The 15,473-nt window shown below is 38.8% G+C and overlaps 1 protein-coding gene across 2 annotated transcripts in view; it reads left to right on the forward strand.

Moving 5' to 3' along the window:
• The window catches only part of ATRN (attractin), a 193,821-nt gene that overhangs the window by 56,993 nt on the left and 121,355 nt on the right, over window positions 1–15,473 (forward strand). For both annotated transcript variants that reach the window (XM_040247855.1, XM_040247856.1), the window contains exons 2-5: window positions 2,137–2,220; window positions 4,663–4,776; window positions 11,965–12,093; window positions 14,170–14,375. In XM_040247855.1, coding sequence (XP_040103789.1) covers window positions 2,137–2,220; window positions 4,663–4,776; window positions 11,965–12,093; window positions 14,170–14,375 — 533 coding nt within the window. The remainder of the gene's footprint in view (window positions 1–2,136; window positions 2,221–4,662; window positions 4,777–11,964; window positions 12,094–14,169; window positions 14,376–15,473) is intronic.

The following is a 15,473-nucleotide window of genomic DNA, read 5'->3' on the forward strand; positions in this document are numbered from 1 at the left end:
TTATTTTTGACTTAGAGGAAAGGGGGTTTGTACCTTGTTTCCTTGCAACTCCTTCCTGCTGGGTAGAATAAGGAGATAATAACTGGAGTTATGCTGGATGGCATCACTGACTTGATGGACATGAGTCTGAGTGAACTCCGGGAGTTGGTAATGGACAGGGAGGCCTGGCATGCTGCGATTCATGGGGTCGCAAAGAGTCGGACACGACTGAGCAACTGAACTGAACTGGAGTTTGTGCAGCCATCTTGGATTATGAGGTGGAAGCACATGTTGAGGAGGACAAGAGCAACAAAATAGAAGGTCCCTAATGATCATAGAAATACTTATGTGCTCCAGGTTGCTTATGTTTGGGCTTTATATCTTGGTTAGAGTCATTACTATTTAGGTTTTTCTATGAATTACATTAGAATTTAACTGATACACATTTCTAATTGGCAGGAGGGCACAGGAAATCATGATTGACTTAGACTAACATTTTGGGAATGGGATGGATGTTGGGGAATAAGACACAGAGTCATTTATATCAGGCAAGTACAGCAAGAGAGAGAAGGCGAAGAAGTCGAGGGATTTGGGGGGGTGATACTTGTGATGGACCCAGGAATCATAACTAGGTAAGTTGGAAAGTGGAATGTGTGAGTGATGAACATGAAGAGTGATCGTTTGTGGATTGGAGGTCTCTGGGGCTGGAGATTCACTGGAGAGGGGGAACTAGGCTAAATGAACTAGAGAAAGCAGAAATGGTCATCAGAGTGTAGGTCACCGTAAATGGAGATTTTGGTGGTAGAGCTTTTACTCCTAACAGCAGGTCTGAAAAGAGTTGCTAACTAAAGGAGGGTAGAGGAAGAGATTGTCAATGGTGAAGTTAAAATACGGAGTTGCTGGGCTTTGGGTGGAACATCTTTATTACGGTTGAGTGGCGGGTAGTGAAGTAGATGCTGATATTTTGAGTAGGTGAAGAGGAGTAATTGGTGAGTCAGTAGGTGACTCAGAAAGTAAGGAAGGCAGATCCAGAAGAGAGCATCTGTTTCAGAAAAGCTGACATTGTTGATAGAATAGGGAGGGAAAGTGATCTGGAAACAGCTATTAGGAAAGATAGCATCCTTCTTACATATTAAAATTTTCTATATAGCAAAAGATAGTAGACACAAAGTATAAAGAAGAAATAAACTGAGGAAGTACATTTATAGTACATTTATCATACAAATGGGAGCTCCTTGATATAAAAAGAGCTCGTAAATGTGATGCAAGGAGTGAGCTCATTGTAAAAGACCTTGATGCTGGAAAAGATTGAGGGTAAGAGGAGAAAGGGGTGACAGAATGAGATGATTGGGTGGTATCATTGGCTCAATGGACATGAGTTTGAGCAAACTCAGGGAGATAGTGAAGGACAGAGAAGCCTGGCATGCTGCAGTTCCTGGTGTTGCAAAGAGTCAGTCACAACTTAGTGACTGAACAACAACGACAACAACTTGGTAGCAAAATAGGTAAAGAATATGGAATCTTAATTTGCAAAGGAAAAAATGCAGATGATCAAAACATATAAGAAAAAACTCATATGTTAGCATTAGTACCAGTAAAAATATTAATGAGATACTAGGATGTGCTTATCATTGGCAAGACCTAAAAATATTGATAAACTTCCAAGCTTGGCATGTGTGTGGGGAGTAGGTGCTGATGTATACTGCTAATGGAATGTAGTGGATTGCCAGCAGCTGTTGGGTATTGTGGATTGATGTGCTTGCCCATCACAATTATGCGGGCTACAGCATGTTTATTGTATTAACACATTTTTCTTGTAATGGTAACTGTGTGGCCTTGCTTTTTTAAAAACCAATTTATAAGTAACTTCTTGTGACCATTTTCATAGTGCAAAATGTGATTTTCCCGTCTTAGCTGGAAAAATTTTGGTGTTTTTGTTCATTCCTTTTGGTTTTCATATGTTTGTATCCCCTTTTCTTAAGTGTATGACTAGATTTTGTTTCATCCAGATTTGTATAATCTGAATGAAATAACTATCCAGTCATTTTCTTTTGGCCATAATGTGTATCAGTGTACCCACTTGGATTGTATTGAGAATTAATAAGGATATTATTAATACATTAAATTTTGATGAGTTTGAACTTTATTTAATTACAGACTAACTGGATCTTCTGGATTTATAACAGATGGACCTGGAAATTATAAATATAAAACAAAATGTACATGGCTCATTGAAGGACAGTAAGTAATAATGACTTTTTTTTTCTTTTTTAAGATAGAGCTCATTGTGAGATTACTTTTCCAACAAGTAAAATTAACAGTCTGTATCAACTTAAAATATTTTTTATTTGATAAATTTTTTTTTCACAAATGAATTTGATTAGCTGAAGCTCCAATACTTTGGCCACGTGATGTGAAGAGCCAACTCATTGGAAAAGACCCTGATGCTGGGAAAGATTGAAGGCAAAATAAGAAGGGGACGGCAAAGGATGAGATGGTTAGAAAGCATCACTGACTTGCGTGCTCAGTCACTTCAGTTGTGTCCGACTCTGCGACCCCATGGACCATGGCCCGCCAGGCTCCTCTGTCCATGGGATTCTCCAGGCAAGAATATTGGAGTGCGTTGCCGTTTCCTCCTCTATCACCGACTTAATGGACATGAATTTGAGCAAACTCTGGGAGATAGTGGAGGACAGAGGAGCCTGGTGTGCTGCAGTCCATTGGGTCACAAAGAGTCAGACACGACTTAGCGACTGAACAACAACAACAAAAAGTTTTTTTTCTTAATCTTCAGTGTTAATTTTAAAATTTGTGTTGATTTGCAGATGAATTGTACATACCAGAAATTTGTATATTTTTTATTGTAATAGTTAGAAAACAGAATAACAATATATTATTATGGTTGAAGTATGTAAAGAAAATTTCACTTGAATAGGTAGCAAGGAAGGCAGGAGATTTTGATAGCCCTTTTTATTTGTTTGTTGATTAGCTTATTTATTCATTATTATTTTTAGTGATTTAATCTATAGAAGTTTATTTCTTGCTAACCTAACAGTTCCATCGCAGGAGTTACCAGTCAGCAGGTACCTTTCTTTCCATTAGTAGTAGGACCCATGCTTTCCCTTTCCTTTTCAACTCTACAGTTATTTTAAGAACCACCAACCATCCTCTTTTCTCCTGGGCCACTGTAAAAGCCTTGAAATTGGCCTCCAGCTCCAGCCTTTACCTTTGTCCCTTGCACACTTCTCACTCACTTCTTATCTCATGTGGCTTCTTCTGTTTGCTGTGTTTCACACATGCTGATTTTCTCCATGTTGCTTGGACACATCAACTTCTTAAGTCTAAGACTTTAAGATTGTTGTTCTCTCTGTCTGAAACATTGTCTTTTCCAGCTTTTCACATGACTTACCTCTCACTATTTTAATCTTTTCCAAAGATTAAAACTATTAATACATCGCATTCCTTTAATTTCTTTGCAATATTCATCACCATGTGAGTTAACTTGTTTATGGATGTATTTAGATGTTTGGTTAGGGATGTTAGTTAGACACAAAATATGAGGTAGACAAACGATTCAGGCTGGAGACTTATAGTTAGAAATCACCAAGATATAGATGGTGTTGATAGTACCAAGAACTTTTTGAGTAGAGTGTTTGTGCTAAAGCCAGGTTGGAGAGTGAAGAGTGGGATATGAAGAATTTGAGAAAAGCAAAGTCTTCTGTAGCGTTTCAGAGGAGAAAGGGTCAGGTGCATTAGTACCTGGAAGGAGGGTTGGGATTTGAAGTTTTTTGGTTTTGTTGTTTTTTTGTAAAATATGTGATACTTAAAGAGATTTAAGTGTGGGTGTGGAAGTTTCAGAAGAGAGGGAGATCTTAAATATTTCAGAGATAGAAGGAAAAGTAGATAGGTGTGTATCTATTTTGGAAAACAGGAATTTGAGAAAATTTTGTCTGCGTGCTGAGCATAAGCAGGTGGATGGGACTGAGTGGTTTGAAATAGTACTTAATCAGAGCACCAGTACTGGAACCAGCCTACCCAGTGGTGTGACTTTTTCCAGCATGGGTCTTTTTCTCTGGATTCAGTCTAGATCAAAGCAGATAAACTTTTTTCTCTAGATTGGGGATTTTCCAGGGAGTTCCATGAAAAGGCAGAGGGGCAGGTGAGTTTAGAGGATTGACAGGTATGTTTGTGAAATGAGGTAGTATGGAGTCTTAAGTTGACTAAGAAGGGCTAATGAATTGGTAAAGAATGGTGACTGTAAGGTCCAAGATGCATAGACCGTGTATATTTTGTTTACCATTGCATGTTTGGTGATCTTTTGTACATAGAAAGTACTAAGGAAATCTTTGACAAGTGAAGGAGTGCTGATTTTATATTATTAATTTTTTTTCCTCTATAGACTCTTTATTTTTTTTTTAATTTATTTATTTATTTTTAATTTTTACTTTACAATTCTGTATTGGTTTTGGCATAGATTGACATGAATCCACCACAGGTGTACATGCGTTCCCAAACATGAGCCCCCCTCCCACCCCCCTCCCCACAACATCTCTCTGGGTCATCCCCGCGCGTCAGCCCCAAGCGTGTCATATCCTGCATATAGATTCTTTAAAAAACTGTTTTTTCTCAAATGTTTGGGAGTGATGATGATTAGTATAAATTACTTTTTTCTGTTCTTTTCAGGCCAAATAGAATAATGAGACTTCGTTTCAATCATTTTGCTACAGAGTGTAGTTGGGACCATTTATATGTTTATGACGGGGACTCAATTTATGCACCCCTAGTTGCTGCCTTTAGGTAAGCTCAGTCATATAAATACTAGTTAACCAGTATTTGATTTCTGAATTCATGTATCTCCTAGACTGTATTCTTACTAGATTCACCTTTTTATCACTTAAAACATTTTCATGGAAAGAGTACTAGTTACAGAGTCCTATCAGTTGTGAGCTAGTCATGACTTTGTTGCCTGTAACTACTGGGTAAATTTGGGGGGGCAGAATCATGTTCATTTTGATACTTGTTGTGGTCCTCATTGCATAGGCATTCAGGAATTATTTGTTGTATTCATATGTAGTTGTGTGTATGTGTGATATGTAATTATGTAAATACCTTAATATGGGTGAGGAAAAAGTTTTGGAAGAATATATATAAATGAGCAGTGGTTATATATAAATCTGTGGAGAATGAGAAACATTCCGGTTATGTATTGTGATTTTTTTTCAAAAAGTATATTCTGTGTTTATAGTTAAACAGTTTAACACCAGATATATGGGGTATTCTGAATTGTTTTGGCATTTTACTCTTTACCAACAGTCAATAGCTGTGTTATTTATTGTATTTTTGACCACATATGAGTTCAAAACTGGTCTAGTTTTCTTCCTTTTACTCTACAGAGGATTTTTAAAATATGTTTTCTGAAATGCATATCCTTAGAGAGTCGTAGTTGTCAGTTTTTCATCTACAGCTGACTTTCTGGATTTCTTCCCCTCAAATATTGTAGTTCTCTGCCTTTAAAAGAAATCAATTTAACAATGTTTTTTGTATTCTTCACGTGGGGCTGGTTGATGTCTCATGTAAGTGAGGAGATAACAGAAGGCAAGAAGCCAAACACGAGAAGGCAAAGGACAGATGAGGTCAGAGGACTAATGTACCCTGTATTTCTCCACTTCCTTTGGCTTAGAAATCTCTCCAATATATCTTTGAACTGAGAACCAAGGTCATTTTCTGGGTTTCAGAGATTCACTTAGAGGACTAAAGAACAGGGTGGATAGCCTATGCAAGTAAGCATTAAAATTTCATTGGCCACATGTTGGACATGTCTATCTTTATCTCAGAATTTGACTCATACCTTGTCTTACAGCAAGAACCATGCCAAACTTTAACACAGGCACAAAAACCATTACGTGTGTAGTATGATGCTGTCATGATAATAGTATATGTTGAACATGCTGAAGGTTCACTTGGTAACTGCATTTGTTAATTAAAATTCATGGAGTCCCTTCTGTGTGCCAGGTACTTTGAATGAGCTTGCCAGTAAGTAGCTCTGTGGAAACATCTGCCAAGTGGGCTTGCATAACCATATAGTTCACCTGACTGTGTGTTTAATGAGCAGACATGTGAACCAGTAGCAGCAACAAATAAGCAGAAGGGTATAACTGTTTTAGTCATTGACTTTTGAGAGAAGCCAAAGTAAATGTACAGACAACAGGAGGATTTTCAAGTTTCTATTTAAAAAAATAGTTTATTTACTGACAGGTATAAATTAATTATTGATTGTGTTAAAATTTAACTTACGACATATTTGAGTGTGCATCTTCTAAAATCATAGTGAGACAGTGTGTGTTTAATAATTGAAATTTCCCTGAAGCACAGAACCCTTGAAGGACTGACATACATACCAAAGAATGTGAAAATAACTGTTTAGTCATAAGGCACTTTCACAAAGATGGGATGCTGAGGAGTGCCATTGGGTCAGGAGGACTTTGGTTAGAGGAATCAAACCAGTGTAATGTGCTGTGGGGTCCAGAATAGAGTGAGCGTGGCGGCAGATTGTTCAGCCAAATAAAGAAAAGGAGAGCCACACAGGATTCAGAAGATGTGGACTTCTAATCTGAGTTCTGCCCAGGTCTCTTCATGAGTCTGAACAGGTCATTTAAGTGCTTTGCTCCTTAGCTTCTGAAGCCTAAACTGAAGGTGTTGTACTGTGTTTTCACTGGGTGTATTGCAAACCATCAAGTTGAGTTGGATGAAGTTCTGAATAAAGTTTGTTTAACAGAGTTCCACTGCTCGGCAAGTTTGAGAACCACTGGAGCAACTCTCATCAAGTTGTACAACATTATGCTTTTGTGGTGAATTCACGTCAACAAATGTGAAAGTGTGGCACCGATGTGGAACACCTGCCACTCTGCTCATATCTTTTGGGAGGGAGACGCAGAGGTGGTAGTGGTGGTGCAGCAGGGAGAATAGTTTTCCTCTCTGAGAACATTTTTATTCTTTTTAGAAGTTTTTGTTGTTGTTTTTAAGAAAGTCAAATATTGATGAGGCAGTTGTTTAGACTGTGATGAAGTTAGAGGAAGTCTTGTGAAAGCAGGAGTCACTCTTTGTGTCCAACACCATGTTGAAATCATGGTCAGACTGTGGCAAGTCAAACCTCTTTTGTGATTGTAGATCCTCCTTCACCAGTCAGAAATATAGATGTTGTCTGGCCCCATCCTCTGGCTCCTATCCCTGACTTTAAGAATCTGCCTTCCAATGCAGGGGACGTGGGTTTGATCCCTGGTCAGGAAACTAAGATCTCACATGCCTCGGGGCAACTAAGCCTGCACACCACAACTAGAAAGAAGCCTGTGTGCCACAACAAAGAGCCAGAGAGCAACAACTAAGACCTGACACAGCCAAAAATAAATAAACTAATAAATATTAAAAAAGAAAAAGGAAAACAACAACTGAGGGTTACTAGTAAACTTACACAGTGTAGTTGGCAAAGTCAGGTTGTGCCCCAGGTATGTTTAGAGAGTCCATGTCGGTCTGGGACAGTTAATGTTGAATTAAGACAGTATCTTTAGTTCAGCGATTTTCAAAAATGGTTCTGAACAGTGATACTCTGTGTTTAAAATATAAGATTATGAAGAACCCCAGGGCAAGCAGTTCTTGATTCTCAAGTTGAACTGCTGGCTGCAGCCTAAGCTGAGTCTGTGTTTATTCACCTGTCTAGGGGCAGGGGACAGGGAGGTGAAGGCAGCTCTGGGTCACAGTTGAATGGCCCACCTGCATCATCACTTTCTCACCCACACACTTTCTGTTGCCTTGCACACTGGATTGATGTTCGTATTCCTTTTTTCTGTAAAAGTTTATTTTTGTCAGTCACGTCCAGTTCTTTGCTGTATAGTCCATGGAATTCTCCAGGCCAGAATATTGGAGTGGGTAGCCTTTCCCTTCTCCAGGGGATTTTCCCAACCCAGGGATCGAACCCAGGTGTCCCATATTGCAAGTGGATTCTTTATCAGCTGAGCCACAAGGGAAGCCCAGGAATACTGGAGTGGGTGGCCTATCCCTTCTCCAGGAGATCTTCCTGACCCAGGAATCAAACTGGGGTCTGCTGCATTGCAGTCAGATTCTTTACCAACTGAGCTATCAGGGAAGCCTCTATTTTTTTTTTTTTGTCATAAACCAATTTTATTTTCACACTGGGAGAAAGCACATTCTGAAACTGTCAGAGTTTCAAGTTGTTGAAGGAAAAAGAAGCAAATGCCTGAGTCTCTGACAGTAGGGAAGCTAGTCCCCTTCAGCAATGTGGTCATCTAGTCCCTCTCCTTCTGTGGCTCTCCATCCTTTCTCCCGCCACCCATTCAGTCATTCGTTCTATACATGTACCCACCATATAAATAATACGTACTAGAAGCCATCTCTTACTGGGCACCTACTAGTGTGAGATGCTATTTAAACACTTCACTTGCTTTAACAGTTTGATTCTCATTACTTGGTTGTGAGGTAGATAGAATTTCTTTCATTGTGCTTTTGAGGAAGCTAAGGCTCAGAGATGTTAATAACATGCCTAGGCTTTTGGAACAAGAATTGGAGTTCACATCTCTGTGATCTTAAAATTCATACTAGAATAACAGAGAGTGTCCAACTTGTGACTGAAGCCCCCAGTCTTTTCCTGTGCCAGTGTTTGTTATGCCAAGGTTGCTTTTGACTTGCGTTTTTCTGGGTGATACTACTCTTCAGGTACTTATCCCTCAGTGTTTTAGAGTTCTGGTGTATAAAACTGATGAAAGCATGGTGATGGTTGAAACCTTCATTTAGGTCTGTGATCAAATGTCAGTTCTTCCAAGAGTCCTTCCCTAAATGCCCTTTCTAAAGTAGCACACTGTTTTATTTCCGTTTATAGCCTTTACCTCTGCCTGACATTACGTATACACACCTGTGGGCCAGGCGTAGGGGACTGATTATCTAGCCTTATTTATTCTTTCTCTGAGAGGTGAACTCCAGTAAGGGCAGAGACGTCTTCACTGTACCCGAACAGTGGCTTACTTGTAGTAAGTACTTAGTATTTGTCAGTTGAATACATAGTAGAAAATGCTTCACTATTTTGCAACCCCTAGAGCACCTTCAGGGTCATTGGGTTCCTAGAGTTCTGTCTTCATACTAAAAACTTGTTGAACAAACATCCTATCCCTTCTTCTTCCTCACACTCTGCTTATATGCTCTTCCACTCATTTTTATATGCACTTATGTAAATACACATTAAATGTACATATACACTAGGCCTGTTGTTTTAATGCTTGTTTTTTTTTTTCCCCTACTCATCAGAATGGCTTGATGAGTGCCTTGTTAGTCCTAGAGACCTCCACATATGTAATGACTCATTCATGCAGCTCCTGAATGACCATTTATGTGGTTTCAACCTGTTCTCATTCTGAATAGTGCTATAGTGAGGATTCTTATATATTTGTCTTTGTGTACATGAGCAAGTGTTTCTTCTACTAAGAAATAGAATTGTTAGGTCATAATGAAGGAGCATTTAAGACAGTCATAGGCCCCAAAATATGTGCTCTAGGAAAGAAAAGAAGCCAGCATGTCTGGGGTCGAGCGAGTGAAAGGAAGAAGTACAGATCGTCTTTAGCTTATGATGGGATTACATCCTGATAAACTCATTGTAGGCTAAAAATATTTTAATTCATTTAATACATCTCACCTACTGAACAACATAGCTTAGTCTCGCCCACTTTAAATGTGCTAAGAACACTTACATTAGCCTGTAGTTGGGAAAGTCATCTAACACAAAGCCTATTTTATAATTAATGTTGACTGTCTCATTTAATTTATTGATACTGTGCTGAAAGTGATAAGCAGAATGGTTGTCTGGGTACAGAGTAATTGTTTACCCTTGTGATCATGTGGCTGACTGAGGGCTGCAGCTCTGTGCTGGTGCCTGGCATCATGAGAGAGTATCATACAGCATATCACTAGCCTGGGTGAAAGTAAAAATTCAAAATTCTGAGTACAGTTTCTACTGAAAATGAGTTCCTTTAGTACCATTGTAAGTCAAAAAATTATAGTCAAAAGATTTTAAATCAAACCATCCATAAGTTGGGGACCATCTGTAATAGATGAGATGTTTGTTCATGGGATGGGGTTGTGTGTGTGGAACAGATTACACAGGGCCTGATAGGGAGTTAGGCTTTTTCTGAATGAGATTATGGCAGTACTGAACGATAACTGGGCAAAAGATATGAGCATATGAAAAAAAGCAAAAGATGGAAAGTAAACATAGGAAAAATCAAACTCAGAAGCAGCGTAAGAGAAGCTCAAAACCATAGTTAAAAAGATCACTTTCATATATTAAACTGCTGCTGCTGCTCCTAAGTCACTTCAGTCGTGTCCAACTCTGTGCGACCCCAGAGACGGCAGCCCACCAGGCTCCACCGTCCCTGGGATTCTCCAGGCGAGAACACTGGAGTGGGTTGCCATTTCCTTCTCCAGTGCATGAAAGTGAAAAGTGAAAGTGAAGTTGCTCAGTTGTGTCCAACTCTTAAAGCTAAACATGTAGATGACACCACCCTTATGGCAGAAAGTGAAGAAGAACTAAAGAGCCTCTTGATGAAAGTGAAAGAGAAGAGTGAAAAAGTTGGCTTAAAGCTTAACATTCAGAAAACGAAGATCATGGCATTCGGTTCCATCACTTCATGGCAAATAGATGGGGAAACAGTGGCTGACTTTATTTTTCTGGGCTCCGAAATCACTGCAGATGGTGACTGCAGCCATTAAATTAAAAGATGCTTACTCCTTGGAAGGAAAGTTATGACCAACCTAGACAGCATATTAAAAAGCAGAGACATTACTTTGCCAACGAAGGTCCAGTGGTCATGTATGGATGTGAGAGTTGGACTATAAAGAAAGCTGAGCACCGAAGGATTGATGCTTTTGAACTGTGGTGTTGGAGAACATTCTTGAGAGTCCCTTGGACTGCAAGGAGATCCAACCAATCCATCCTAAAGGAGATCAGTCCTGGGTGTTCATTGGAAGGACTGATGTTGAAGCTGAAACTCCAATACTTTGGCCACCTGATGCAAAGAGTTGACTCATTGAAAAGACCCTGATGCTGGGAAAGACTGAGGGCAGGAGGAGAAGGGGACAACAGGATGAGATGGTTGGATGGCATCACCGACTCGATGGACATGGGTTTGGGTGGTCTCCGGGAGTTGGTGATGGACAGGGAGGCCTGGTGTGCTGTGGTTCATGGGGTCACAAAGAGTCGGACACGACTGAGCGACTGAACTGAACTGAATCCTCCTTGTTGTCAGGATGAGGTGTCTTGGTGAGATTTCGAGTCAGCATCTCTCTTCTGGAAAGCAAGTTGGTATATGGATCGAGAGCCTTAAAACCATCATTTAGACCTTTGGACTCAGTAGTTCTTTCTCTTTACAAAGACCCAACAGATACTATTGTGTGCTGAGCTCTGAGTAAGGTTTTAAAAACTCTGAGGGAATTAGAGACATAGAAAGACTATGGACTATTACTTAGAAAAATAGAATGTAAGGTGTAATATGGCATCAGTTAGGCAAATACATCAGAATGCTAATAGTATTGGGATTATGGTTGTTTGTATATCAGACTTTTATTTCTATTTTTACTTTTCACGTCTTTTGTGGTATATGTGTAGTATCCATCAGCTAATAAAGTTTGTTACATTCTGTGATTGTAGAGGTTTACTCAGTTTTTCAGAGTAATATTATAAAAATTTTTACTAAAAAATGAATAGGGTCACTGATTTCAAATCTCATTAGAAATACACCCTAGAATAGAGGAGAGCCTAGCAAAAGATTCAGATCTATTCCTGTGCATTTATCATAGGATTTTACCTTTCTTCCTAGAAATGACTTTTCAAATTATAAGAGTGAAATCCGGTTGAATTTGTGTCCATCACCATATGATGTGTCTCTTCTTGTGCTTTCCTGTATAAGACATGTGCTTTCATTTCAGCGGCCTCATTGTTCCTGAGAGAGATGGCAATGAGACTGTCCCAGAGGTTGTTGCCACATCAGGTTATGCCCTGCTGCATTTTTTTAGTGATGCTGCTTATAACTTGACTGGATTTAATATCACTTACAAGTAAGATATTTAAGTTTAATATTTGTGATTTTTTCAGAAGACTGTATACTTTGTTTTAACAGTAATAATGACTAACATATATTGAAGGTTTATAGTGTGCCAGGCATTGTGCTAGCAGTTTGCATGAATATTCTCATTTAAAGTTCTTTTAGAAACTCAGATACAGGCACTGTTTTTCTGCTTCTTTTATACATGAAGAAACTGGCAGGAAAAGGTAAAGTAAACTGTCAAAGTTGTGGGACTGCGGTTGCAACCCAGGTCTTGCTGATGTTGAGTTTCTCCTGAAAAAGAGGGGCTTATCCATTCCCACTAATGGATAAAAACACTGGAGGAGTTGGCCAAGTGCAATTTAACAAACATTAGTAGTTTTCATGTACTAAGAGATTTGCCCATTGATGACAAAGGAAATGTAGACTACAGACTCTGAGCAGCTTTTGGAATTTGTTGTGATAGGAGAGAGGCTCACTCTGTCTTTTCCTTTTTTTCCTTCTAATGTTTATTTTCATAAGTAGTTAAACTCATAAAATTCCTTAAGCATTTGGATCTGTGATAAGAACTTCTGTGACCCACAAAACCTAAAATACATATTATTTGGCCTTTTACATAATATATGTGACAACTCCTGGTATAGCTAATGACCCCCTGTGTAACCTTTATGCTAGGTTCTTTTCCTTGCACATTTTCTCAGGATCTCAGTAAACTTTCAAGACTGTTTAAAGCTGTCCTTATCTTGATTAGTATGGTGATTCAGTTTTTCAGGTACCCAAGGTTTGTGACTTGGCAACCTGGGCAGCTCATCACAAGCCTGGGCTTGAAAAGTAGGCATGTGCGTTTATTGTGTTAAATTATAACATAGATTATAAAAATACTGAATACAAACACTTTCAAAATTTTATTATAGATGTATCATGAACTGACATGTGGGTGTAGGCATGAATGTTACACCCAGACAGTAAAGAATCTGCCTACATTGCGGGAGACCTGGAAATCCCTGGGTCGGGAAGATTCCCTGGAGAAGGGAATGGCAACCCACTCCAATATTCTTGCCTGGAGAATCACTTTCTTCATGAATGTTAATTGGGCTTCTCTGGTAGCTCAGCTAGTTAAGAATCCACTTGGAATGCAAGAGACCCCGGTTCGATTCCTGGGTTGGGAAGATCCCCTAGAGAAGGAATAGGCTACCCATTCCAGTATTCTTGGGCTTCCCTGGTGGCTCAGACAGTAAAGAATCAGCCTGCAGTGCAGGAGACCTGGGTTCAACCCCTGGGTTGGGAAGATCTCCTGGAGGAGGGCATGGCAACCCACTTCAGTACTCTTGCCTGGAGAATCCCCATGGACAGAGGAGCCTGATGTGCTACAGTCCATGGAGTCGCAAAGAGTCAGACACGACTGAGCGACTAAGCACAGCACAGCACATGAATGTTAATTAGCTTGTTTTTGTAATTGATTCCTGATTTTCTGACATGCTTTGCTAAAGAAAAATTTTTAAGTTCCTTACACTCTTATGGTATCTTCTAATCCTGTTATCTCCCCTTTTAAAAATCTGAATTATGTCTTTTCAAAGTGTTGTCAATATAATTGTTATGTTGCTATGCAACACTTTATGATTAAACTCATGTATAAAGTTAAACTGCCCTTCTCTTTTCTCCTATGTGAGATAGGTAGGTAAGCTTACTAAGAAATTTACAATACACCAATCTGTGCAATAATTTTAAACAAATTCTGTAAACTTTCAGAGACAATCCAGAGGAATGAGGATGGTAGTGTATTGTTAGTTGGTTTTTTCCTTTTCTTGTCCAGACTTGTAAGCATGCATTTGGCAGTTTTATAATGTTCATCATTTGTGGGCTAGCTTGTCTCTTTTTATGAGAATCCAACAGGTTTAATTTTATTTTATTACTTGCCTAGCTCTGCAGGCTTGAGTGACCCCATTTAGGCTGAATGGTAAGTACTGCAGTTATACTTGTGAGTGAACTGGCTAGTGAGATTTCTTAAACCTTATGTAGGAGGAAGTTCTGCTAAATTAATCAGAGTGTTGCTTTGTGTTGATTTAATTTCCCTCCACTATTTTTATAGTTTTGACATGTGTCCGAATAATTGCTCAGGCCGAGGAGAATGTAAGATCAGTAATAGCAGCCACACTGTTCAATGTGAATGTTCTGAAAACTGGAAAGGTGAAGCATGTGACATTCCTCACTGTGTAAATAACTGCGGTTTTCCTCATCGAGGCATCTGCAATTCAAGTGATGTCAGAGGATGCTCCTGCTTCTCAGAGTGGCAGGGTAAGAATGTCTTTCTTTTTTTTTTCTTCTTTCTTTTAATTTACAGAATGTTTTTAGCTTAATAAATCGTAGATTCACTTTGTTCCTAGTATCTGTAACATTTATATTAATCAAATATCAGGAGGTGTTTTCATATCTCTTTATTCAACTTCTTACAAATCTTTGAATTTTGTAAATGTATGGTTGTGGTCTCTTTATAGAGTTTTGAAACACTTTAATATTCTTCACAGTTCATTCATGAATTTAGAGAACTTGGTCTCAGCCACAAGACATAGCAGAGACCCAAGCCGAGATGTGGGACAAGAGCTGACAATAATGGTCTCTCCACAGAAACTTTCAATAAATTCACAGAAAATTGGAGTTTATTATGCAGTAGAATCCTAAAGTAGTCAGTTAGTGCAGATAAAGATTATTAAACAACCCCTTTAGCAAATTCTTCAAGGGGTAGGTGATTAACAGCTGTTACTGATTTAGTTATTTATTTTTTATACATGTACTCTTTTCTCAGAACACTTTTATTTTGAATTTCCAGAAATATGCTTGTTTAAATGCTTTAGTTTATTCAGTTTGGCTTATGTTGAGGAGTTAAACAATTGAAGTATTTGACTAACTTCCAATTTGCTGGAGCAGAAGCCAAACCTCTCAGAAATGGAGTTTCTTGATTTTCCAGGAAATGGATAGTTTATAACACATTCAGGACTATCTTTACATTTTAGCTCTATAAAGTTTTTCATTTGAATTAATAATTCCTTTGTCTACTCTTTCCTCTGAGAGCAGCTTAGCAAGTATTTCATTACTAAAAAATCCTAACCTGGATATGGTCAGGTCTTCAGTAGAGTGTGTGTGATTTTAAATTTTATTAGAGATTATCCTTGGTCACTAGCCTTGAGTAAATTGAAAGTGCAAATTAAAGGGATTTGTCTGATATTTAGATGCTAAAGGAAAGACTATAAGTATTCTTTAGATATTTGTTTTATTTAGATGATTAAAACTTAAAATGCAGTAATTTTCTATTTTTGGCCATGCTGCACGGCATGTGGGATCTTAGTTCCCTAACCTGTGCCTGCTGCAGTGGAAGGGTGGAGCCCTAACATCAGG

This window comes from Oryx dammah, unplaced genomic scaffold, assembly GCF_014754425.2.
Source record: "Oryx dammah isolate SB20612 unplaced genomic scaffold, SCBI_Odam_1.1 HiC_scaffold_10, whole genome shotgun sequence".
In the NCBI taxonomy this organism is placed as follows: domain Eukaryota; kingdom Metazoa; phylum Chordata; class Mammalia; order Artiodactyla; family Bovidae; genus Oryx; species Oryx dammah.